The sequence below is a fragment of the Musa acuminata genome, chromosome BXJ3-6 (assembly GCF_036884655.1).
Source record: "Musa acuminata AAA Group cultivar baxijiao chromosome BXJ3-6, Cavendish_Baxijiao_AAA, whole genome shotgun sequence".
NCBI classification, from domain to species: domain Eukaryota; kingdom Viridiplantae; phylum Streptophyta; class Magnoliopsida; order Zingiberales; family Musaceae; genus Musa; species Musa acuminata.
This window is the reverse complement of record NC_088354.1, coordinates 4,127,444-4,153,826: the sequence shown is the minus strand read 5'-3', so window position 1 is coordinate 4,153,826 and position 26,383 is coordinate 4,127,444. Positions and strand designations below refer to the sequence as shown.

The 26,383-nt window shown below is 40.8% G+C and overlaps 4 protein-coding genes and 2 long non-coding RNA genes across 7 annotated transcripts; 2 read left to right on the top strand and 4 right to left on the bottom strand.

The window, feature by feature from the left end:
- Position 1: 1 nt before the first annotated feature.
- Positions 2-3,520, top strand: LOC135640722 (ABC transporter G family member 1-like). Its single transcript, XM_065155431.1, has 8 exons — positions 2-555; positions 637-716; positions 800-1,264; positions 2,011-2,097; positions 2,171-2,299; positions 2,373-2,564; positions 2,632-2,718; positions 2,840-3,520. Exons 1-8 carry the CDS (start codon positions 195-197, stop codon positions 3,518-3,520), a joined length of 2,082 nt encoding a protein of 693 aa, XP_065011503.1. The 5' UTR covers positions 2-194.
- A 470-nt stretch (positions 3,521-3,990) lies between these two features.
- On the top strand, positions 3,991-5,403 carry LOC135639411 (trihelix transcription factor ENAP1-like). The gene is made up of 2 exons (XM_065153153.1): positions 3,991-4,930; positions 5,104-5,403. Exon 1 carries the CDS (start codon positions 4,102-4,104, stop codon positions 4,915-4,917), a length of 816 nt encoding a protein of 271 aa, XP_065009225.1. The 5' UTR covers positions 3,991-4,101; the 3' UTR covers positions 4,918-4,930; positions 5,104-5,403.
- Positions 5,404-11,295: 5,892 nt separating this feature from the next.
- On the bottom strand, positions 11,296-14,554 carry LOC135641721 (uncharacterized). The gene is made up of 2 exons (XM_065157378.1): positions 13,340-14,554; positions 11,296-11,533 (listed from the first exon to the last, which is right to left on the bottom strand). The coding sequence occupies exons 1-2, from the start codon at positions 14,488-14,490 to the stop codon at positions 11,527-11,529; spliced, it is 1,158 nt and encodes a 385-aa protein (XP_065013450.1). The 5' UTR covers positions 14,491-14,554; the 3' UTR covers positions 11,296-11,526.
- Positions 14,555-15,108: 554 nt separating this feature from the next.
- LOC135641722 (uncharacterized membrane protein At4g09580-like) lies at positions 15,109-23,739 on the bottom strand. 2 transcript variants are annotated; one of them, XM_065157379.1, is made up of 5 exons: positions 23,205-23,739; positions 19,763-20,033; positions 16,798-16,968; positions 15,555-15,766; positions 15,109-15,382 (listed from the first exon to the last, which is right to left on the bottom strand). In XM_065157379.1, exons 1-4 carry the CDS (start codon positions 23,450-23,452, stop codon positions 15,635-15,637), a joined length of 822 nt encoding a protein of 273 aa, XP_065013451.1. In that variant the 5' UTR covers positions 23,453-23,739; the 3' UTR covers positions 15,109-15,382; positions 15,555-15,634. The 2 variants fall into 2 exon arrangements, with proteins under 2 accessions (XP_065013451.1, XP_065013452.1); XM_065157380.1 differs by having other exon boundaries at positions 15,560-15,766.
- LOC135641723 (uncharacterized) lies at positions 17,290-19,723 on the bottom strand. The gene is made up of 2 exons (XR_010497779.1): positions 19,274-19,723; positions 17,290-17,558 (listed from the first exon to the last, which is right to left on the bottom strand). It is a non-coding gene; the product is annotated as an uncharacterized LOC135641723 (long non-coding RNA).
- A 1,709-nt stretch (positions 23,740-25,448) lies between the features above and the next one.
- LOC135640446 (uncharacterized) lies at positions 25,449-26,159 on the bottom strand. Its single transcript, XR_010497331.1, has 2 exons — positions 25,987-26,159; positions 25,449-25,896 (listed from the first exon to the last, which is right to left on the bottom strand). It is a non-coding gene; the product is annotated as an uncharacterized LOC135640446 (long non-coding RNA).
- Positions 26,160-26,383: the final 224 nt, after the last annotated feature.

The following is a 26,383-nucleotide window of genomic DNA, read 5'->3' as shown; positions in this document are numbered from 1 at the left end:
TTCAGAGACAGATGCACGTTCCAATCGGAATTAATGGTCACATGGGAGTTAATGGAGGAAAATTGGGCCACGCTCCAACTTGTGAAGTAGCAGAACGAGGACAAATCAATGTGATCGATAAAAACCTTCCAATGTGATGGCAATGGCACGACGTCAGAAGAGGAGCAGCAGGAAAACAGACCACCCGCAAGTAGATGGAACAGACCATGCCTTCCCCGTCGAGTGTGCCCCGATGGACTCCCAGTCCGAGCTCAACCCGCCCGCTGCGCTCGCCAGCCAGGCTTGCCGACGTCGACGACGCCGCCTTCTTCCCCTTCGGTGCTTCTTCTTTCACTCCCCCGCACCTCCACTCGATGGGGGAGGTCGAAAATGACAGGAGCGTGGATCAAGGTGTCTTCCTCACCTGGGAGGATCTGTGGGTCTCGGCGCCGGGCCGCAAGGGAGGGCACGTCTCCATTCTTTGTGGGATCACCGGGTTCGCACGGCCAGGTGAGGTCTTGGCTATGATGGGACCCTCCGGTTGTGGCAAGTCCACACTCCTCGACGCATTAGCAGGTGACACACATATATCCATATGATCCTTCTGTTTCTTTCATCTCCGTTTACATCAATCGTTGTTGCTCAATCAATTTGCAGGAAGACTAGCATCTAACGTAAGTCAGAAAGGAGAGATCTTGATCAATGGCCAGAAGCAGAAACTCGCATTCGGAACCTCAGTACGAAGCTCTCATCCGACTCCTCCTTGTCCTTCCCTGTTAAATGTTTGTGTAAGGATCATTGGTGTGTTCTTCTCCCTTAGGCTTACGTCACTCAAGATGATGTACTCATGACGACGCTGACGGTTCGAGAAGCGGTGTACTACTCGGCGCAGCTGCAGCTGCCGGATTCCATGTCGAGGGCGGAGAAGAGGGCGAGGGCGGAGGCAACGATCCGGGGGATGGGGCTGGAATCAGCCATGGACACGAGAATAGGAGGGTGGGCTTCCAAGGGCATCAGCGGCGGCCAGAAGAGGAGAGTGAGCATCTGCGTCGAGCTCCTCACGCGGCCGCGGCTCCTCTTCCTCGACGAGCCCACCAGCGGGCTCGACAGCGCCGCCTCGTACCACGTCATGAACCGCATCGCCCGGCTGGCGAGGCGTGAGGCGATGACGGTCGTGGCGGCCATTCATCAGCCGAGCAGCGAGGTGTTCGAGCTCTTCCACGGTCTTGGCCTCCTGGCTTATGGTAGGACAGTCTACTTCGGCCCTCCTCAAATGGCTGATGAGGTAGCTTTCGGGACCAACTCGCCGTAATGAGAATTCGAACGCAATAATAATTAGTTGGATTCAGATTCATCACCATTAAATTTCTTTGATTGAATATGTGATTAAAAATAAATATCTAAATTAAATTTGTAAATTCGACAAGGATATTTTTTTTGATTGAAAAGCAACAATAAATTCAACTCAAGAGTTGAAGTTTCATTGGATTATCGTGAAATTACTCTTATTTTTAGTCTCTTCTCATGTGTAATGTTATAAGGTTTAATTGTGACTCATTACATACTATCTTTTATCTTTGTAATTAGTTATTTTTAATATTTTATATTTTTAAAAATTATATTAATTTTTTATAAAATATTTAATCTCATTTTTTTTCTTGCGTCATCGATTTTGTATAGGATTCTCAATATAATTTTTAAAAATATAGGGACCAGAATGCATAACTAATTATAGGGGATAATATATAATTAGTTTGTTGAATCGTCTATTTATAAGGATAGATTAATTTCACTTGACAATAAATAAGATTTATATTTATTTTTTATTTACTCTTTTTTTAAAATGAACTTTTGCTTTGGTTTCATGTTAGAAATTATGAGTCTCATCCAAATCGATCAAAATTAATATACATTAGATTCTCAATAACGCTGTGAATAATATTATTTATAATTATGTTTGAATCGAATATTCGGCTGATTCTTTAGTCCTAAAACGTTGTAGCCAATCAGTGCTATATATCTTTTATGCAGTTTTTTGCTTCGAATGGTTTCCCATGTCCTTCCCCAAGCAATCCTTCGGATCACTACCTGAGGACGATCAACAAAGACTTTGACATGGTCAGTCTCATCTTCCCCAAAGCTTTCATACATAACTATTCATCGATGCCAAAGCTAACGCCTCCATCTCCAGGATAACGAGGACAGCCTTGCGCACAAGTCGAGAAGCGCTTCCCAAGCAATTGAACTCCTCGTCAGGTCTTACAGCTCTTCAGATATCTCACACGAAGTCACACAACAAATAGCACTGATGCCGAATACGGTAACCATAATGTTGTTGAACTACTAACTATGTTTGCTTGAGGCACATCAAAGGCTTATAGTTCTGTGTGAAGGGAGGATCTTTGGTGAAGAAGAGGAGCCAAGCAAGCTTCTTCACTCAGACGCGCGTCCTCACACGACGATCCTTCGTCAACATGTACAGAGACTTCGGCTATTATTGGTTGCGATTCGCTATCTACGTCGCACTTTGCTTGTGTGTGGGCTCCATCTACTACGATGTTGGCCATAGTTTTGGCTCGATTCAGGCATGTAAATCGTATTGTTTCATCCTCTGACCTCTTTAATGCTTGCTTACGTGCTGTTTTGGTTCAGGCGAGGGGTTCCATGCTCATGTTCACAGCGGCTTTCTTGACCTTCATGGCGATTGGAGGTTTCCCATCTTTTGTGGAGGATATGAAGGTTTGTGGAATTTGTCATATACTGATCATGAACTGATTCTTTTCCTTCATCTTTTCCTGTGGTAGAATGATCAGTTGCGAGTACAGACCGATGCTTATTTACCATCCCGAAACCTACCCAGATCTTTGGAAGAGAGAGACTAAATGGGCATTATGGTGCGACGGCGTTCACGATCGCCAACACGCTTTCTGCAACTCCATATCTGGCTCTCATCTCCGTCGTACCAGGAGCAATGGCGTACTACCTAGTCGGCCTGCAGCGGCCCGCCGACCACTTCGTCTACTTCGCGCTGGTGCTGTTCGTGTGCATGATGGTCGTCGAGGGCCTGATGATGATCGTCGCCAGCCTCGTCCCGGACTTCCTCATGGGCATCATAACCGGAGCTGGAATCCAAGGAGTCATGATGCTCAACGGCGGCTTCTTCCGGCTGCCACAAGACCTGCCCAAGCCAGTGTGGCGATACCCCATGCACTACATGGCGTTCCACAAGTACGCCAACCAGGGATTCTACAAGAACGAGTTCTTGGGGTTGACTTTTCCTGGAAACGTAGCAGGAGGTTCTCCCATCATCACGGGTGAGGAGATACTGAGAGGTGTTTGGCAGGTGGAGATGGGATACTCCAAGTGGGTTGACCTTGCCATCTTGCTTGCCATGGTGATGCTCTATAGGCTAATGTTCTTGGGTGCTGTTAAGATTGCTGAGAAGGTGAAGCCCAAGTTTAATGCTCTATATGTGAGGGCTCCTATGCTATCCATCGATGTCAAAGAGCAATCCTCCTTGGAAATTGAGGCTTCACCTTAAGAAGCTCGGAGGGATAAATTAGCATGTGAGACACCTTAAATCTTTCGCAGGGAAAGTGCAAATAAAAAATATGTAATTTATCATGTCTTTTTCCTAACTGCAAATTCCATACAAATATGGATGTTTTACTTTTAGTAAAAGGAGTAAGAAAAGATAGATTCATTATTAATTTGTGTGTTTTTTTTTTATAGATGATCGAATTTTAAGCAATATTAATTTCATATGCTATTTTAAACATCAAATACTCTGATTAAACATTATCAGATATATAAAATAATTAATAAAAATAATTAAAGCAATATCATCTGATGATGAGGAATACGCCGTCAACGTGACGTCGACCGGATCCGCGGTTCAACGCCCCCATCCAGTTCCAGAGGGCCGGTCCGAAATAAAAATGAACCGGATCGGACCGGCCTCCGACTCAACTCCACCGGCCCACCCCCAACCATTATCCCCCATCACCGCCACCACCACTCAACCACCACCTCACCCGCCCACTTCCCCATACCCACCCCAATACCGACGGCCTACCACCAAACACAAACCCTAATCCTAATCAAAGTCCTGCATCAGAAGCCATGGCGGCCGCCGGGCCGCCGGCGGCGCCGCCGAGGAGGCCCGTCCCCGGCCAGCCGTGGTCCCACATCGAGACGACCCACCTGATCGACGCCTACGCGGAGCGGTGGTATGCCCTGAAGCGCGGCCAGCTCAAGGCCCAGCAGTGGGAGGAGGTCGCCGCCGCCGTCGCCGCCCGTTGCGGCATCGACGAGCCGTCCAAGACCGGCACCCAATGCCGCCACAAGATCGAGAAGCTCCGCAAGCGTTACCGCGCCGAGCGCCTGCGCCCCGGCTCCTCCGTCTGGCCCTTCTTCAGCCGGATGGACCGCATGGAGTGCGGACCCCTTCCCATCTCCGCCCGACAGCCGGTCCCGCCGCGTCCCGCCTCTGCCCCGTCCACCGACGAGGACGAGGTGGAGGATGAGGAGGAGGAGGAGGAGGAGGACGAGAGGGTGGGGAGCAACACCCGGAGCATCAATGGGATCCTTCGGGAGCCCAACTGGGGGCCATCTAGGGTTCCCAGAAATCACGTCCCCGCGACAAGGAGAGCTTTGGAGATGGAGGAAGGGGAATCCGAGGAGGAAGAATCGGAGGGCGAGGACGCAGGCGGGAGCGAGGTCACGTCGCAGGTGGCGGCAGTATTGAGGGGGTTCGGCGACGGCTTGGTGCGGATGGAGAAGAGGAGGATGCAGTTGATGAGGGAGGTGGAGAGGGATTGGATGCAGATGGAGACGAAGAGGGCCGAGATGCTGAGGGACTCGCAGCGGTGCCTCTTGGACATGATCGCCGACGCTCTTCCTTCATCCAAGAAGGCCAAGAAATCTCACGATCTATAAGCTACTACAAAAGGTCATGCATCATGTCCTTCCTTCCTTCCTTCCTCTTTTGGTCACTCTATTAACAATAATTACATCTTGGATGGTTTCAAGTTAGTGGGCCTTCCCCCTTCAATTAATTATTCATTTATGCCCATTTTAATCGCCTTTTATTTGATTTTTTTCCCCTTCTACTCCCATTTGTAGGTGGGAACCTCAGGAATTGAGTAACAGTATGCTTTTGTTGTTGCACCTGCGGGATTTGATCTGCTTACTGAGGGCATTTGTAGCATCTTTCTTCCTTCCTAATGCCACCCTTAAACTGATCCTGAAGGGCATGACACTGGATTAGTGAGGAAAAACATATTGCTTGGAAAAAGTTTCAGTAGGTTCAAATATTGCTACAGAAGTTGTTTCTAGTTTTTGCATCTTAGAAGTATACGACGATAAATACATCGCACAAAAGTAAAAAAATTACTATACTAGATGAAAATTTACATTTACCAAGTGCTGTGTCCATGCCGGGTTGTGTCTTATATAAGATTTTCCATGTCGGTATATCTATATCATGTCATATCCATATCCATGTTTCATAGTGTATCATTGTCCAAAATAAAGCTCTTTTTTTTCTTTCTTGTGATTCACAATTTTAACCCGGTGCCCAAAAAGGCTGAGAAAGGTACATTTGAACTAGACCTTCGCATCTAATTTTGCAGTTTCAATTCTTTTTTATGTTCTAGAATATTTTCTTTCTTCATTTGCTTTCTGCTTCTAATTGAGGTCTGAAATTTGGCCCCTTCTATTTTATTTTATATTTTGTTTAAGCTTACATAGCCAATTCTCACCTTGCTGTTTGAGCTTTTTCAGTCTGACCAGTATAAGGGTGTCATCTTTGTGGTGTTGGGCTATCTGATTAAAGGAGTTAGATGGTTCATCGATAAGCTTTGCTGCCTATCAATCACATGGGTGTGCACTAATGACCAACAAATAGATGTTTCAAAAGACTGTCCTAAAGGCTCAGGTGGCAATTGCCAGTTTGCTTAACAGATAATAATCAACTTGTGTTGAATCGATCTGTTATTTTTTATTTCTTAATTTGCTTCCCAGACATATATTCGATCATTTCCTATTTTGTGACTGTTGTGAGACAAAATGAGCAAGGAAGCGAAGGAACATGTTTTGCCCAACCAGTAGTCTTCAGTGCACCAGAGAAATTCTCAAGTTGTGAAAGTGAACAAAAGGAAATATTTTTTATATCACGAGAGACAAGATGATGATTTTGGTTTTCATGTATGGAAAACCATGTGGTGTCTGTGTATGTGGACTATTGACTGATGGTAGACGACAAGATCCAACATATCAAAGGACAATAGTTTTAGAATCTGTTAGTAGTGTTGTGAGCTCATGGTTTAGTAATTGCTGGAGTCCATCGGGTGGAATGCAAGGGAGTCAACCAGATGAGTGTTACTATGATGAGAAACTTTTCTCATTCTTGCATTTTTGATCTGTTTTCTTTTTTCTTGTTGAAAGAAAAAGGATTAAGATGAGAAAACATCATATAGAATCTATTACTCTGGGGAGAAACCAAATGATGGAATTGTCATCTATGGCTATCAGCATGCAACTGGAGTATCTATCATATACTTCGAAAAAAGCTTATATATTCCATGGTAATTTAACAGATCCGATTGGTACCAATGAATATGAAGAGGGAGAGGGAGAGAGAGAGAGAGAGAGAGAGAGAGAGAGGCTCCATGAGTTGATGCAGGCATTACACTGGATTAAGAACTTTGATCTGATTTTTGCCTTTGAATTATTTGAGTGTTCTTCTGATCAACTCTGAGTAAGTATCATTCTAGTTTCAGTTCAGAAATTTCTAAGTAGTTTAGACGAGGAAGTTAGTGGAAAGTCTATGTTTTTGGTGTATGAATATGGAAAGATGATGAGAGACTTCTGTTTAGATTAAAATGTCTATGGCTTGTTAAAAAAAAAATTTCATGGAGGGCAAGGCCTACAAGTCTCTTAGGGTTACAGGTTTACAGCTTCTGTAATCGCATATATCTTTAGGATCATTGTTCTTAGGGGAAGTTAATGTTCTGAAGGTTCTCGTTGGAACCTGCAACCGTAAAATTTCCCTACCTTTTAGGACAATTGTTGTTCTTTATAGCACCTGTCCTTTGCTAGAAGAGAAAGATGTGAGTTATGGGGGATGCAGCCTCCTGCTTCATTTGACTAGTTCCTTGGAGTCAAATGAAGGCCGACCCTGAACAAGGAGCAGCTGACAATGTGATAGTATCAGCAAACTAATTATTATTTTCAGCCCTGGAGAAGATAAGCCTTAAACAAACACGCAGAAGACTGGGCATGAATGAACAAAGGAAAGAAGCAATGACCTTATGTTTTCTACATCCAAGTGCTGCTTTGATGGTAGGTATCCATCTGCCTCGGCTATACTGTGAAAATTCTTTGACAAGAAAAGCATCGGTGGATGACCATTTCTATTTTTTTTTTTCTTGTTATTGTTGTTTCTTCTTTTAAATCCTTTAGCCAATTGTTCATGATAGAAGGATTAACCTTTTTTAAGAAATATATATTTTATCTGGGTATGAAAAATCAAAATTGGAACAACCCTGATACATTGAACTGCTAACAGAATGAGCCACACTTCTAGTGCTAAACAGCATAGAGACGGCCAAAAAGAGAGCCTTCTTTTTACCTGACTGATTGAAATCTCATCCGGTCTAGCAACTTGACCCCTTGATTTTCTTATTTCTCCTCTGGCCATGGAGGCAAAATCTAGGACTCGTTCCAATCATCCTGGTAGAAAGGAACCTTCAAACATCATCACCGACAATCCTCTATTTTCATATCTTCATTCAATAAACAAATGAGGAAAATTTTAGGGCAATGACTGTGCTGGAAGTTTATTTAGGATGTTATAAAACAAAGTTGAGAGATTAGCCTAAATTTGGAGCTTTCAAATTAGTTACGTTTGGCCCGAGGAAGAAAGTATATACTGCATACGGTAAACGAAGCAAAATGTACCATAAAACATGGATAAAGACTTAAGTAATAGAAAATTGTGTACAATTGATCGAACTACTATTCTGACTTGTGAAATTCAAGCGGTATTATTTTGTGGATATATCACCAATGATAATCTGAGCCCATGATGAACAATACCAGAAGAACGTTAGTTGTTAGTTAGCTTTCTAGTGAAGCTCCTTCTGTAGGTTGCATTTCTATGTTATCTTTGTAAATATAATTAGTCATATAATGCAATAGAAAGATACATGAACAGGCAATTGGCTAAATACATTTTCCATTGTGAGGCTGGAGACAATCTATTATGGGATCTGTTCCATCTTTCTGTTTACCTTGGTCCTAGTCGATGAGACTTTTTCTTATTATTGTTGTTGTCGGTCTTTCCCTTTCATTCAATATTTGATTTCACTTTGTGCAAATTGTCTCATGGATTAACATGTTGCTACAAGGTACATATCATATCATGTCATGGGCATGTGGCATGCATGACCATGCTAATATCTAGGTTTTGTTTTTTGGTTTTATTATACATTCAATTTTAAAAAGTTTGATAAAATACATAAACTATTAGCTACTTTCATAGGCATGCGATATAAGTTAACCCTGTTTTATTTTTTTTATTTGCACATGTAGAATGTTGCTGTGTCATGCATATAGCCATGTCATGATATTGCATTTGTATGCTCCAAATGTCTAGGCATGGGCATGCTGCACAATGTCTAGATCGTTGCTGTTTCCTATCCCTAAGAGGACGGGTAAACCGGGTTCCTCTACCTCCATCATCAGCAAAGGTTCAATGTCTCTTTTACTTCAATGATTCCAGTTTACTATTTTCCACACAAATATAGACAGGAAGCCAGCCTTCCAAACTCTTTGCCTCACTTTGCATCTTGTATCTTTGAATATTAGTTGTTTTCCTCCAGCATTTTCATGTTGATAAGCTGCAATCCCTTTGGATGAATGAGCCAACAGTTGATCATATGTGAATCCTTGTCATTGTCACCTGGTCCAATCATCATTTCATAGGCTTGTTATTGTTGTATGCCTCCGTAAATTTTGTGGTAATTCCCTAAATATAACACACTCGTAAATTCTGAGCTTTTTTTTTATTGTCTAGCTAACCGGCAACTTGCCACTCTAACAACCAAATTGCTTCTGCAAGGCAATTCATTTTTGCTATGGCTAATACAATATGTTTTTGATAGGTTTATTTAAATTGGTAAGCCAAAATTTCTCCTCTTGTCGTCTCTTTCTTGGACATAAACTTGCAGGACAATTTCAGATTCTTAATATATGATATGACAGAGGACATTCTGTAAAATTTTGTGAACTTTGTTATAATTCATTAATCCCTGTTCAAGTTCATCCCTCATTTGTGTGGTCATTTATTTTGTTCCTTAAAAGATCATTTAGTATGAACCTGTAGCAACTGAATCTATTACGTCTTTTACAAGCTGATAACCTTTGAAGAGTTAATATATCATGCATCTGATAGGCCTTCAATTTTCCTCATCCATACATTGATCCCTATGTTTTATCTCAATAAGAAATTAGTAGTATGGATTGCGGCAGTTACTTCTGATACTGAGACTTTCTTCTCTATAATTCAGACTCGCTAATAACCTATCTTGACTTTGAGCAAACAGAATACATTCTTTGTTTTGTATTCTCTTCGAAAGAAGCAAAAGCAGAGGTTTCTCCATGCTTTCTATAGTAATTGTTCAGTGATGCTGATGTCTGTATAAACTTTCATACCTTTCCTAATACTGTTTAATATTCAGAAATTGGTGAGATGAGTCTCTTCTATGTTACAATTCTTATTACTTACAGGTGTGTTTGCACGGCATAATTCTCGTAGTTATCAGTTTAATGTATCAAAACTGAGCTCTTAGATGAGTGTTGGAAATGACTAGCTTCACCTTAGCTTATTTTCCGCATGGCTTTATTTTTCATGGTGTGAATTTTATAATGGGTTAATTAAGTTAGTTATCATTAGCATCTTGGTCCTTGCACTTTGAAAAGTCATATTAGCATCACTATAGTCACAAAAGTAAAAAATCTAAATCAATTTATTATAATGCTATCGGTTTTATCAACCAAATCATGAAAATAAAAAATAAAAAAATAATTTTAATATTTTAGTCGGTGGTGGACAATGATGTCACTTGCGGTCGTGGATAGTTGTTGTGGATGAGAAAAACAATAATGAGAGATTAAGGTTGTTCTATATTTGTGTCAACATCAGCGTAGTTGTCGAGCGACATCGCTCGGTGTCGATGTAGTTGTCGAGCGACAAAAGAGTCGTAGATGCAGATGTCGAGTGTGTCGTTCAGTAATTGTGTCGACACTGATGCAATCGCAAAGCGATAAAAGGATCGCTCTACAATTGCATCGACGTTGATATAGATGCATAGTGACACTCACATCTCGTCGTTACTCTCTTCCTCCCATGATTCTTAACGGCTCTGATGTTATCCACTACCGATCAACAACTAGTGTGTTAAAATTATCTTTTACTCTTTATTTCCGTGTTTCTGTTAATAAAATCGATATTATTAGGATAAATGAATATAAATATTTTATTTTTATAACTATAGGGATGTTAATATAAAATTTTAAAGTGTAGAGATCGGAATATTAAATATAGTTAAACATAAGAGAAAATGTAATTAACCCTCTTATGCAGTACTGGAAATGGTAATTGAGTGCTGAGACCATATCGAATTTGAAGGTTTTGAATTCTGCAGTGACATATATCTTTGAAAAGGGTTTTTTAGTCACTGCAGACAGCTGTTTCTGATTGATGGAATAGAATAACACTGTATGGGTTTAGCTTGACGACCCTCATTAAGCCATGACGAGATTGCGGCAGTCAAATACCACACTCTTTATATTTTTGCTCACTGTACTTTGCGAGCTAAGAAGGTTACTAATTTAGCGAATTGAGTTGGCATTTCGTAGAAGTTGTCATGAGAAAAATGAATCAAGTCGATGGTTTCGGCATCGGGCGATGCCGAATTGGTATCGATGATTTTTAATCAATAAAATATAAAAAAATAAAAATAAAACATAAATAAATCTTAGAATCTTAGGAAAGTATTTTATTTTTTCAATTAAAATCAATGGATCAAATTGAATCAATTGGGTTTCAGATCAGTGATGCTTCTTCGAGCCTGACATGATTTAAGCATATCTACCTACTGGGAGGGAATATGAACATTTAAATCTGTCTGGTAACATTCACTGAATGAAGAAGAAAGCCCTGAAATCTTATTTTGATTCAGTTCGGATCAACCAAAAAAGCTGCAAGAGAATATAAGAAAGCCGGAATCAACGCTGAAGCAGTAGACAAGATAGGCCAAGGTTGAGTTGGACATTTATGAATATATCCTTGTATTTACATAGGGGAGGAAACAAAACCTGTGAGGAGATCAAAGAAGTCGAGTTCATTTGTTGTTCAGTTTGATGCAAAACCAGTCATATGAAAGCATAGGGCAAGTAGATGATGATCTTGAATTTTCACTGGATGCCTGAAGAATCCATAGAGGATATGATATAAAAGCCTGATGATGAAGCTGCCTGCCTTCACTCCCTGAAAAGTTGGCAGATGAATAAAATGCATCAGGGATCAACAGTTATGATGGTACATTGCTCAAAGACATGAAACTATATCTATATCTGTTAACATATTGGATTATCACATAACCAAGAAAACAAATATAAAATAATCGAGAACCAATAGCATGGAAACCATAGGCTCCCAACAATCTAGATTGTGCTGGGTTACTTTTTCATGTCTTTCATGAGTTGGATGAATATGCTTTAAACTTTGATATGCAATGCAGAAAACTAATCCTGCATTTCTCTTATTTTTGGTTAAACTAATCCTAGAAGTGATATAACTAATCTTTCAAGCAGAAATTTCACAAAGGATTTTAAAGTATTTCATGTATAGATCATAAACATCCTTTATGAACAGTAATATCAGATCAAGGAATTTTTTTTGGGTACTAGAAGATGTTCTGTTGGTTCCAATCACAAAACCATCTATGTTATTCCAATAAGAGAATAATTATCAGCAGATATACATTTAGGAAGTAAATGATAACGGATAGCACAAGCCAGCAGCATAACCCTATGCAACAAAGTTGCAGATCTGGTAATCAACTGCGGATAATATATCGACATAGGGACAAGTACAAAAATAAGGTTCACATACTAATTATTGACCTAATACTTCAATAACGAGAAATAGTGTATCAATTATCACATGGAATTTCTTTTCCTTCCATTTAACTATGTTTAGGGCAATGCCACTTAATCAAACTAAAAACAGTAAGAACACCTCTTATGGTTCCTAATGAAGTTCTTTCAGGACTTCCTCTGATTCTCATCTCACCACTGATCAATAATCATAATCGATTCAGCTCGTCTAATGGTTTTCTTGTATTTTTTTCTTAATCAGAACTATGAATGTGAACATTTCTTATTCTTAGTTCTTGTGCAGCTTCCTTTTTTTTAGTGAAGTTTCCAATAAATTTTTACTAACACTCATATACCTGCAAGAAATCTTCAAATAATATTTAAACGCATGTCAAAGCAACGTTAGGGCTACCGATCGTGCAATAGCTGCACCATGTTGATTCCCAATACATAGCAGAGAGGGAAGCAGAAGCAAGAACTAAGTACCATCGCAAATTGAGTTAAGATTTAGTATATTGTTGAAGAAATTAGTAAAAGAATCGTTATCAGAATTCTAGCAGAACTACTTTATATTCAAAACATCAGTTAACGCCACTGCAAGTTTGACAAGTCTAGGCAGGAGAAAACTGTAACAGGTGACATGTGTCTATCTCGCACGATGCAACAACAATTTCAGGATGAAAAAAAATTGCATTTAGAACTCCTGACAGCGGAACCATGCTAGAAAAATGAACATCATGGAACATTATAAAACCAATTATGAAGTACCAAAGTTATACATCAGCTTATCGATAAATTTCTTTGATGAAATTACCATGAACATCTATTATATTTCCTTCTTCATGCTTTTGTTTCTGTAATACATGATAGCTTACTCAGGAATTCTGAACTAATTGCACAGCATGTCACTTTGGACCATTCTTTCTCCAAGTGAGGGAGCATTTAGCTTTTTGTCTTACGGTCTTTCCGATATATTTTCCTCCTTTTAACCTTTCCTTTCATAAAAACATCTGTACTCAACATATTATTTTCTTTTCTGTTATATTACTTAGAGAAGGCAACTCTAACCACTAATCAGAATGTAGAACATGAAACAACACATTGTTGATATGATAATAGAGAAATGCAGATCCGACACCCAAGTAAACCAAACCAAAGTTCATGAACCAAATGAGAGCGATTTATATGAACATACCATTTGATGAGCGACCCGAAGAGGAAATGCTGCATGATGGGCACCTTCTCGAGCACCTCAACCTTGTACATCTTCAGCATGCCGCTGTTCACCTTGCTCCACGTCGGCACACCACTGATATCATCAAGCATGGGCGAGTGCTCCGCAAACACCCCCTTCTTCACCTTCTTCACGAAGGCAACGCATGCCAAGTACATATACTCATTGGAGAAGTTATCGAGGATGTCCTGGTTGTGGATCGACTTCGGCTTCATGTACTTGTGATCAATCAGCTGAGCGGATCCAAAGATGAAAGGAAGGAAGTGGTAATCGTCGAGTCCCCACACCCCGTGCGACCCCGCTGGCTCGAGGCAGTAGGCGGTCTGCAGCCTCCGCATAAGGTCGAGGTAGGCTGCGAACGCCCGAAGGACAAGGGCCGGATAGTCCTCTTCTTTGATGAGCCCAAGGCGAGCGAGGCAGTAGAGGAAGGCGGCGAAATTGGTCTCGTGGCCGGTCCCGTAGTCGATGCGGTAGGCGTTGCCGAAGGAGTCGAGGAGGTAGGGAAGGAGCTCGTCGACAGCGGGGTGGAGTTCGTCGGAGGGGAGGAGGGACAGGACTAAGCCGCGGCCCTCGTCGGAAAGGCGGGCGTGCCAGGATCGGTAGGCGGGGTTGCCGTAGCGGGCGGTGTGGGGGAGAGGAGGGATCTCGTCGATCCAGCGGGCGAGGGTTTGGAGGATGGAGAGGAGGCCTGAGAGGGTAGCGGGGAGGGGCGAGGGAACGGGATCGGAGAGCTTGCGGCCGCGGACGGAGTGGGAGAGAGCGGCGATGAAGCCAAGGAAGTGGCGGCCAGCCGCGGAGGCGTGGAAGCGGCGGATGTCGTCGGGGGAGGAGATGCGCTTGGACGGGACCTCGAAGCGGAAGGGGTGCTCGGCAGGGGGTACGGGGAGGGGTTGGGGGACAGGGGAGAGGACGATGGAGGCGGTGGCGGAGGGGGCGTTGATTGCGGGGGCCCGGATGGGGCGGTAGACCGGCGGGGGCGAGGAGTCGGACCACGCCGGGGGGGACGACAGGGCGGCGGTCGGGGCGCCGCAGGCGCAGCAGAACGTGGGCGGCGACGAGATGGAGGCGGAGGACGGGGGAGGGCAAGTGGTGGAAGGATCGCGATCGGCCATTTCTTCCACGGGCGTGAAGAGCAGCAGGGTCGAAGAAGCGGTGAACGAATAGTTGCGTCAGAGGAACGGGGAATACTTGTAATGGACGACAGGAGAGAGATGGGCTCGGCCGCTTAGTGAAAAGGTAATATTGGGCCTAAACGGAGGCCCATTAGGCTGTCAAGTAAGACGGCCCAGTCATAATTCCATCAGTACGTTGAATGATTTGCCGACGACATACGAAATGGATTGATACCGACCGGGCAATGACGCACAGCACCCGCCGTCTGATCCTACCTGCTTTCTTTTCTTCTTTCGTTCGTCTCCATGACCTTTCTTTCTATATGCCTGCCATTGGAGGTGCTATTGCACGTCAATTAAGCTTTGCAGTACTAATTAATCATTGCATGTCTTCGTATCCTAAGAATTAACATGCTATATCTATATTCTCCCCTTTATATATCTATATGTAATGTAGAAGAAATATACGCAGTTGAGTTAGCAGGGGACATGCGAGTTGCGAGGAGGAATATGGGCCGCCGAGCTTGTTGTGATGGGCCGGCCATATGGACCTGATGATATAATGAGGTTAAAAGAGTAATAATGATACAGTGATGCTTCATTCCTATTGTCATAATGCCTGTTTTAAAGCTTCATGACTATTTATGAAAACAAAAATAATGTTTTGCATATCAAAACCTAACGAAACATAGAATGATATAAAAACAATTATATACGTCATGTTTTTTCCTTACATTTTATTTGAGGACCGTCTCCAATCCAATTGGGACCCACAACGCTCGCAACTCCGTTGGCCCCGCCGTCTCCAATCCTCTCTCACTCAAGCGACGATCGCATCCTTAAGCTGACGTCATGGAACTTAGGGAAGCAGACTAGTGAGGAGTCCTGTTTCCTGTGGGAACCGAGACAGATGAGAACCGGACGTTGTATCACCAATAGCAACAACAAGAAGAGAAAAGTCAAATCTTTTGCGACAACGAAAGCAGAAACTTCGTATCACCAATAGAAAGTGAACACTTTGGTTCGTGGCCAAAGAAAACATAAAATTTTTTTGAGGGTTATACCTTACTTTTTCTAATGTTCCGGTGACTGAGAACAATAATTCGTCACAGAAAGCAAAAAAGTCAACGCCAAGCAAGCTGCCTCATTCATATGTTCTCTTTCTCTTTAGGATTGTTGGAAATATGAAGACGAATCCAATAAGGAACAGGACCGCCAATGTCTTGAAGTCATAGAGATCCCTAACAGATTTCAAGTCCCCGAGAGCCAGACCAGCCTTCAGGTACAAAGCAGTAGAGTCTGGTTAGTCCCAGTATTATATAGGAAAACATATGAACAATGATGATAAAAGTTGGCTAAAGGCCAATGCGAGTTGATTAAAAGAGATCAACAAACAAACAACCAACCAACCCAGAAATGCCAATAGAGAACAAGATGTTTTCAGATAATTCACCAGAGCCTAGTCAATTAATTATATGCTGAATGTTCAAGTTCAAGTGAAGCTAATCTAAACAATAGTACGAACTACCAAGGATGGTGGTAGATCTACTACAAGTCGTACATTCTACGGGTCTACGGATCTTGCAAGTTCTCATCTTAATGCATTTTGGACAACACAGATGTGACATGCGTGCCGTCATAACAAGAGTAAGAAACTCAGCATTCATAAAGAGGAGATAGATACAATAGTAAAAAGAAAAAAGAAACCCAAATCACTTTAGATGTTGGTAAATCACAGCAACAGATGGCACCAAATTATAAAGCATAGAAATGATGACCCTCAAAAACCTCATGCACTGGGTTGATCTTTTTCTAAAATGATGGTCCTCAAAATCTGTAAATTTTATAAATGGAATTGAACCTAATGCGGGCAATAGAGGGGTAGGCGCCTCATAGGCCCCGGCTGAAAGAGCTGGGCCATGTTGCAGGGTCAGCCTGTTCAGCCAGTGCCTGCAAAGGCTTAACTTAAATGTCAATTTGCAAGAGTGAAATGATCAACAAACCTACGAGCTAACCCCATATAGGTCAAGCTTTTAAATACGGTAAAAAAGATCACTATTGTTGCTCAAACGTAACATACTAGCAAGTTTGAATAAAACTTTTAATATCAATACACATCCATCACCAGTGAATTATAGGGCAAAAATGCAACAGCAAGTTAGTGCCACATATAGAAACATCTTAGCTGGCTACACAGCCAAGCAAACTAGAGTGGAAATGAATGATATCAGGAGGATATTCGAAAATGAATAAAACGAAATGACAGTTCAAAATAAGTAGATTCTAGCAGATAAAAAAGAAACTTACTCTGACAGTTATGTAAGATGCTGGAACAAGACCAACCAACGTTGCAAGAAAGAAAATGCAAAAAGGAACATCAACAATTGGAGATGCCAGATTTATGAATGTGTTAGGTAAAGATGGGGTTATCCTCAAAAAGAGCATGTAATTTAGCAGCCTTTCTCTGCGTTTTGCTATCTGCATCCAGAAAAGAACAGATTCTGAGATGAGCAAATTGTTAATCAATTGATTGAAGTATGTAAAGAAGAAAGCCATAAGCCTGAAAAGGTGTCACGCCCCTAAAAAAATATCCATGATATTAAAAATTTTTCATCATAACTAACCCAGGATCCAAACACACATTTGAGGTCACTAAGAAAACATTCAGATCAAAAATTTCACTTCTATAATCTACCAATTCATAACCCTGTGCAATTCATAAACATAGCACACATCACTCGATAATTCATACAATCTGAACTCGACTCATCAAAATAAAAACCACAATATAAATCCACAAGTGGGGAAATCTATGCAGTCACCACAATCATCGATTTACCATAAGTTCATATCATTACACAAATTTAATTTAACATTCCAAAACCCTATACATGAGGGATCCTTTAACTTACACAAAATCCACAGGTTTAGATTCATAGTCACATTTCATTAGATGCAAGGTAGCTTATACACAACTACATATATGCTAACAAAAGTTCTGCCCAACGTCTTCTAAACTTTCCACTGCCTCAGCCCATTCTTAACATTTAAGCAAGCGATACGCTATCCTGAAAAATTTATCAACAAACGGGGTGAGCATAAAGAGCTCAGCAAGTGACTAACATATCCATATCAAAATAGTACAATTTCCAAAGAGACACAGTTTCAAAACACAAAGCAGAATATACGATTTCGTAGACATAATATCATTAGGAGCAGAATCACAATTGTCCTTTTAATCATACATATTTGGTTCCTGACAGATGGGGCATAGAGTAATTGGAGCATATCAGAAACAAAGGAAACATATCGGAGCTTATCAATGGCATATAAAATGTTCCAAAACACATCAACGACATATGGAACATTACGAAGCAAACTCAACAGTGAAGGAAGCATTTCAGAGCATATCAAACTCATATGTCGTACAGAAGCTCAAACGTCGTCCTTGACGTTGCAATCATATCATACTTATCCAGAGCAGGAACAGAAATAACTCACCAAGACTCTGGATGTCATATCAAACATATAGAGGGTGTAGTGGGATCTCAGTCAGAATGTGATTCATCCATTTCTGAATGACCACCTGACAAAAGTCTCCCACGTCTGGGAGCTCCATCCACCCACGTCTAGGTGAAGTCAAAGGGGGCCGGCAGAGCATCGCAGGCTCTAAGCAATATCCCACATAGCGGGACCCCACATAGCGGGCAAATAAGCGCATACCAGAATATCCCACGTAGCGGGACCCCACATAGCGGGCAAATCAGCGCATACCCTTTACCATTTCTGGCAAAGGTCCAGACAATCCCACACACCAGAGTACAAGAAGGCAGTTTCAACAAAATGCAGCATATAACGGAAGCACACGCGGAACAACCAAACGTACATGTGCCTTTTCAAAAACAATGTGATGCAAGGAACAAATCTCTCACAAAAGTATTCATTTTAGGGAAAGAATTGAAAGCAAGAGTGTACAGGGATTCCAAGCAATCATAACCAGCTCAATTCCAATAAGAAGGTTAGGCGAATTCAAGTATCCAAAGGAAATGGAACAGAATACGCGAAATCGACCAAAGCTCGATTTCGGACAGAATTCCAGTGGCACATCAAACAAATATTTCAGAATAACAAATATGCTCCAATACCCATAAGAAGGCTATGGTTGAACCATATATCAGTCTATATTCGGATGGAACAGATTTCATATGAAACAGGGCTCCCAACACAGAGTTACCTCTGATTTGGTAACATAAGGTCAAAATCACAATCACTGGTTTGCAGACTTTATAGGATCGGATTCAACAGACGATAAGGTGAGCAATTGAACTCCAAAATTTTCAAACTATATGTCAAAAGAGAGAATTTCAAGTCTAGTTTCAAATAAAATCAGTTTGGTACAAATCAGAATTTTCAACAGGGAGTTATAGGCGTTTTAGTATCGAAAGGTCAGAAATCTTGAACTCTGTTTTACAGCATCTATAGGCTCTTTTGAAACAAATTTTTGGGTAAGTATTCGGTGTCCAAAATCTACAAAATCGGTGTCAAAAGAAAGACATACGAGTCTAATTTCAAACAAAAATAGTTCCTGCCTGAATTCTCATTCTGTACTAAAACTTAGGGCCGAAACAGTGCTTAGGGGTCAGTTTACCGAAAACTTTCAGAATCCATAGTTCTATGTCCAAAGAGAAACGTATCAGTTTCTAAATAAAAATCTTCCAATTTATTTTGAATCAACATAAAAACAGAGTCAAATACTTATGTAGGATGGGGTTAGAACACTTGCCTTTGCAAATTTTGACCCGAAGTAACAAGATTAAAGCAAAAACCCTAAAAGCCCCAAATTTTCTTTCTCTTCTCCTTCTTCTTCTTCTTCTTCTTCTTTTCTTTCCCTGATCACCCACGAGCTGCCTCCTCTGCTTCCTTAACAACGAAGGCAGAGAGGCTTAAGCGGTGGAATTTGTCATTTGGTGCATTTTGCAGTTTAGTCCTTGTTTTTATCATATTCACGATTAGGTCCTTAGGGTTTACATATAGGTCCTCAGATTCTTTCTTCTTTTTTTTTGAACAGATCTCCCAAATCTTACAAATAGGTTACCTCTAATTCATACTCTATTTCTTTTGTCAATTAAAATAGATGCTTACATTATCACCAAAAATTCATACGAACATTCGGAAATGAGGGGTGTTACAAAAGGTCTCTAGAAAACAAATATAAACAGAGGCAGCCCAGAAAATAAAAGGCAAATTATCACACAAGGAACTCTGTCAGTACCTCTGCTTGGAAAAATCTCAACTTTTCAGGCCACATCCAGCTGACCAAAGGCCTGCCAATTAACTTGGAAAGGAAATAGCAGGATGAAGCACCAGAAGTTGCAGAGAAAACAACCAGAATAACACCTTTTATGACCCCAAAAAGAGCTCCAGCCAGTAATGACAAGAATATGGTACCAGGTATCATGAATGTCTGCATAAAGATGTAGATTGAACAATATCCTAATACAAATTTGGCTTGGTAATGTCTGGCATATACAGCCAAATTATCTCTGCATAAGATAATAACAGGAAAAGAAAAACTTAATACTATGCTAACCAAGTACAAGAAGTAAAGAAGCTGCGCATTATGTCATTTTTTTACTGCAAGCATAATTTCTATATTACATACAGATAGATCAGTTGTATTGGATACTATTCCAAATCAAATTGTAAGGAGATACAACTAGTACGGAAAAAGAAAAGAAAGTTCACAATGGGAAGTTTGCTACTTAAACATTAAGCCAAAGTTGACATTAAGAACAGAATAAGTTGTGAATTGATAGGTTGTCATTCAATAGAAGATAGAAGGAAGTCAGGAAATCATTTGACAAAATCAACACAAAGATACCTTGTTTATCATACACCACCAGATAATTATCTTAGACTAGCCATGAACAAAAATGCCCTTCAACATGCCCTTTCCAATTATTTTGCTTATACTTGAATACTACTACTATATAATTCCTATGCAAAATACGATGCAACACTAAGTTATTACAACAAAGTTATGGCCACAATTTGCTTATACTTGAATATGACTATGATCTAATTCCTCGAAGACTACTATGATCTAATTCCTATGCAAATATGATGCAACATTAAGTTATTATAACATAGTTATGGCCACGGACAAAAATGCCCTTTCCAATTATTTTACTTATACTTGAATACTACTATGAGTTAAATCCTATGCAAATATGATCCAGCATTATATTATTACAACAAAGATATGGCCACTATTTCTTAGTGAATATAAAGAACCACATCGACAGAAGATTTCAAGTAAATCCGAAACGAATTTCTGCTTAACTTGGAATAGGATGCCGGTACTGGTAAATCTGGAATAGAAAATCCAAAGAGTTCATTTAAAAAAAGGTTTCCCACAGTTATTCACATAATAGTACCACAAGTTCATCAGTCTGAATGAATAGTACAATGGAACTACAGTTGGAGAATGAAAAAGGTTGTACAGACTACAGAGAATGAAAAAGGTTGTACATAGTACAGATATTGAGGGGTGTTCATGGCTGCTTCTTAAAATGAACCGCCAAGCACGATAACATAACAACAAATCAACTGGCTCCAGCCATCAGTGATAGATATGCAGAAAAAAAAAACCATGAATCATATGAAGATAACAAAATAAAACTTCAGCTTACGAAAGAACATCCTAATTCTTCAGTGGACTATGTTTCTGAACAAAAATGAGAACCTTCAAAGTTTAAAAAAAAAAAATCATACAATGGCTCTGGCAAATAAACAACTTATAATTCAAAGTCACCAGCTAAACATCCTCCAAAACATTCCCTAGCCCCAAAATATGACCATCCAATGAAATCTATAAGAGATATCTTTTATACCACGATAAATGGACCAAATGTGCTTCTAAACCAAACCTCTACAATACCAATCTTAAATTGAAATATATTGTATCACTTATTAAAAGAGAGAGCAAAATATATAGTGTCATATCAATACAAACCCCGTTCATTCATTCAAAAAAAAAAAAACCTCTAAACTGATTACTAGCTCAATGCTTTGATATCCCAATCTACATAGTATTACATATTGTGAAGTAAGGGTACCGCTCATTATTAATTTAGTTTGAGCCTTCAGAGTTAGAAGTCCCTCCTAATGGAAAGACAGTTGACTATTTTATTGTCAACACCACATCCATAACTCAATCATGGCTGCTTCACATGCTTTTACAAGAAACATAATCACCACACAAGAAAGATCGAAAGAATTTTCCTACAAACATGTATTACAAACGATTGAACACATAAATTGATTGAGATGCATAGATATTGGTTTAAAATCTGAAACAAAGATAAAAGAAGGCAAGAAACCAGATAGAAGAAAATAATTTTTCACAAACTATCTAGAATCCTCATGCCATAGTGTTATGAGCAGGAAATAAGTTGATAAGCACATATGAACCAGGATGTCTCACTTTTCATGTTCATCTAAGGTGATAATTAAGATATATAATGATATCTTTAACAAGTGTCCAACTAGCATATGATAATGCAATATCTCAGCCTCGCCAAAGAAAAATAGCAAAAGGCTAAGTTAGAGAAAGGGCGAAAAGAAGGAAAAGAACAGAAAAAAATGTGTCTGTGCTTGTTAAAATAATTTTTTGCAACTTTTTAACTTTTAAATCAAAGAAGTTGCTTTTCTAAAATTTTGGCAGATTTATTTTCTAAAACTAAGAAGTTGCTATTGTAAAATTTGGGAATTTGCTCACATTTTATGAAAGGATTTTTTTTAAAAAAAGATAAACTAAAAAAATTGTTTAAGAAAAGGTCATGACCTGTTTCTGACTTCTTCTAAAAGGAATTCTGACACAATTACTCTCGACCTCAACATGCATCGCTATTGTAATCACCACCACTACCACCATCAATTACAACCACCGCCCTACCACCACCACCACCACCACCACCATTGTCACCACTTCCATTGGCCACCAACACTATTAACAACATTTGCACCATTACAAAGCATTACTACGATGATTGCTATTGTTGCCACCACCACCATCTCCTCCAATGATGCCATTGCTTGTCAAGACTTTGCTTCACAAAAACATTTGGCCAAAAAGCAATTTTAGAAACAAACTGTTTATGACAAAGCATATTATGCTAGTACTTCCACAAATCAATTCCAAAAGAAGCTTTTCAAAAGCTGCCTTTTAGAAAAGGAAAATCAATACAATACATGCCCAAAGGCAAAGAATATAAATAGGGTGTTCTCCACTACCTGGAGTGGAGGTGTTCTAGATGTGAAGTATCATATATATACATTTGTGGTTTTCTTATTTGATGACAATCAAATTTTAGTAGCATCAGCACATCTAAACAGCCCCAAGGTTCTAAACGTTACATTTGAAAACCTATATCATACTTTTGCAGTGATTGTTAATCGGCATTATGCTGATCGAAATGTTCAAATGTATATCGGTGTGTGACCTGTCTGGATGCATCTGACTAACTACTAGACGAAAAGATCACACAAATCTAAAAGTACTGAATTAGGGAAGCACAACCGTAAGATAAATAATATCTCAGGACGCGAATTTCACAAAAGAAAAGGTATCAATTTATGCATTTCTGCAAGAAGAAAGCCAATTTCAAGCAGATCCACCATGGAAGTAAAGCAAAAGAAAGAAAGGAGCTCACTTGAGGACGCGGAGGTCGGAGAGGTTGCGCGGTACCCTGAGGATCTTATCGTACTCGGCCTCGGGCATGGTGAAGAAGATACAGAACAGTCCAACGGCGAAGATCACGAACACAGCGGCCGCGGCAGCCGCCTCCCACCTGGTGAGCGGGACTCTGGACTCAGCCCTGAGCGTCTTCTTGGCCGTTGGCGTGTCGTCGGCGGCGGTCTCCTCGTCGCGGACGATCGAGATCCTCAGCGGCGGCGCCATGGAGACGAGAGTTACCGGCAGCGGTGCGCGGGATCGATCCAAGAACCTGCTGCTGCTTCATGAAAGGTCGCAAGATCGCATCATGTCACTGGAGCAGGAGTAGGAGATTCCGCGACAGAATCGAGGGGGAAATGCGGATTAAATCAAACAAGAATTTGGGATTTCCCCCAGGGAAAGCCCTAGAAAGTGGAACGAGAGGGGAGAGGAAGGAGGAGGACGACGAGGCACAGCGGGATATGTTTGAAGGGCGACGGTGTTCGAACTCCAACGCAACTCATGAAACCATCCAATACAAAAAGAAATAGAATTAGTAATTAGATATCCATACTCAAACCAATAAAAAGTAAACATGAGTTGAAATAATACATCAAACTAAGTTTCAAATGTATAGTATAATATCATCACACAAATCACATATTCTATAATCTACATGGCATCTAAATCATATGTATAGGTTTAGACTGTTGTTATGAAACTTGAACGGACCGATTGGTCTGATTAGAGAAATCATGAACTAATATTCCAACCGATTTAGTTCGCTAATCAGATCGTTTTGGAGTTAAAATAAAATCTATGACTCAAAAGATCTTGTCTATTTGAGTTTCTTTATTATGGATTAATCTATATCTCAAATCTAATATTATTTTACTTTTATTCATTTAATTCTTTATAAAATTTATATTTATGTTATTAAAAATATTATATATTAATCTTTATTTTAAATATAATTATGAAAATAAAAATACAAACTCTAAACTAGCACCGATGTAGAGCTTCAAAGTCGATGTGGCGGACCACGTTGATGCGACTCGGACTTAGATGACATGACCACCATCTCGTGCTGTATAAGGTCGTGTAAGGTACGTTGCACGGTATGGAGTTGTTCCTGGAAAGTTTGGGACGGTGTCATCTAGTACGAAGCTGCCTCGGAAAGCTTGGGATGGCGTCGCTCGACACCGATTCATGCAGGTCGGTCAGCGTCCGCATGGAAGATATGGCTCGACCGCTTAAGGGGTCTGCAGTCATTAACAAGCTATCCTCCCACCTTATACAAGGTCGCGCAAGGTACGTCGCATAGTACGGTGTTGCTTTGTAAAGCTCGAGACAATGGCATTTGATACGAAGCTGCCTCAGAAAGCTTGGAACAGAACCATCTGATACGAAGCTGGCCCAGAAAGCTCGAAACGGTACCATCTGGTATGAAGCCGCCCCGAAAAGCTCAGGACGATGCCACTCAGCACCGATTCGTGCAAGTCGATCGATGTCCGCACAGAAAATATGGGATGGCCACTTAAGGGTCGGTGGTCATTAATGAACCAAGTATAACCGACCCCGTGTGCAGGTATAAAAATCCACCACCTAGCCAACACTAGGAGGGGATCAACACCAACACTAACTTAAGCTTCGGAGAGGTCGGGTCGAGAAATCTCTCTCCCGAACACGACCTATGTGCAGGAATCTGGTGAGCATGCAGCGAACCTTTCATCAAGAGAAAAGATCACACTCAGAAGGTGAGTCTCCGGTTTAACCCGACCCGACATTCGCTTCCACCAAAGTATATGCTCAGGAAACCTTACGCATTCGGAGCCAGACTAAACCGTGACGACCCCTCGGCTACAGTGTTAAGGGTTCGCTAACACTAGGGTTTGTTGATACGTCATGCCTAAACCAAACCTAAATATTAATTTAGGTTTTGCATCAGTCAAGTTTCATTAAAGCCTAAACCAAGCTGGCTGTGAGAGAGACTTCCACTCCCCACATCAAGCTTTTGACAAGGTCGCAAATCATTTTGTCTTTGTTTCATGGCCAATACTTGTCATCGATGGCCTTCTACACTTCTACTGGCCTACTAAAATCTTCTGGACTTACCAAATATTTCATAGCCTCCCTGTCATTGATTTTGAGGGACTGATCTTCTCTGTTCTTAAGCAAGCATCGAAGACAAACTTGAAGAGATCAACAAAATACAGGAAGATTACTGCATCCAGAGATCAACTTGAAGAGACAATCTGATGGAGTACTGCTCTTTATTACAGTTCTCATGCGTGTTTGGCATCTGTAGCAGAACTGATGCATCCAGCTCACACATACTGGCAGACCTCATGACTGCATCTGAGCTATGGAAATGATGATTCCAGCTAACATATGCCCATTTTTATGTCCAAGGCAAGGAGACAAGGAGAAGGACTACTGACTGCCACTGGACTCGCGCTCGACGAGCGACTTGACATGGATGAACTCCTCCACCGTGCAAGGAAGCTTCAGTGGAACTGGGGCACCGGAGCGGTAGCCGTAGACCTTCTTGGCCCTGTCGAGAAGACCAGCAAAGTATGGATGATTAATATAAGTTACAAGCATCGTGAGCTTCTGCAACCCACCATCTCCTTCTTCGTTCTGGAGGCCAACTTCCACTGTTAGGTGTCCCTTCATCTTCCTTCCTCCTCCTGTCCCAGACATGGAAACAGTACACATTAGATCGATCTTAGTCAAGCGATAGGAGAGGAAAAAAGATAGTTACGGAGCCGAAGTAGAACCAAGGAAACGTCCAGGCTTGTTCTTGGGTTACCAAGAAGGTCAATTGAAGGGCTTGTAATAGGGAGAATGATCTGATGGTGGTTTCCATGTGGGATGAATTCGATTTAATGTAGAATCGTAGGTGCAGAGTTACAAATCCTGAAGACACCCTCACTAAATCATTCTCAGTGCATGCAGCAGAAGATTGGCCAAAGTGAACAGTGTTTGCCATTCAATGTCGGGTGTTGAACGAAAGGGATGCAAGATGCATGCATATGCATCCTTGTTGACCTTTCCCTCTCTTCATATAGGGTAACATCTTACCTAATGAAGCACATCAGAAATGATCACAGCTGATCTCTCCATGCAATACAATGAAAATATTATTTGTTGGTGAACCTTTACGTTATGATCGAG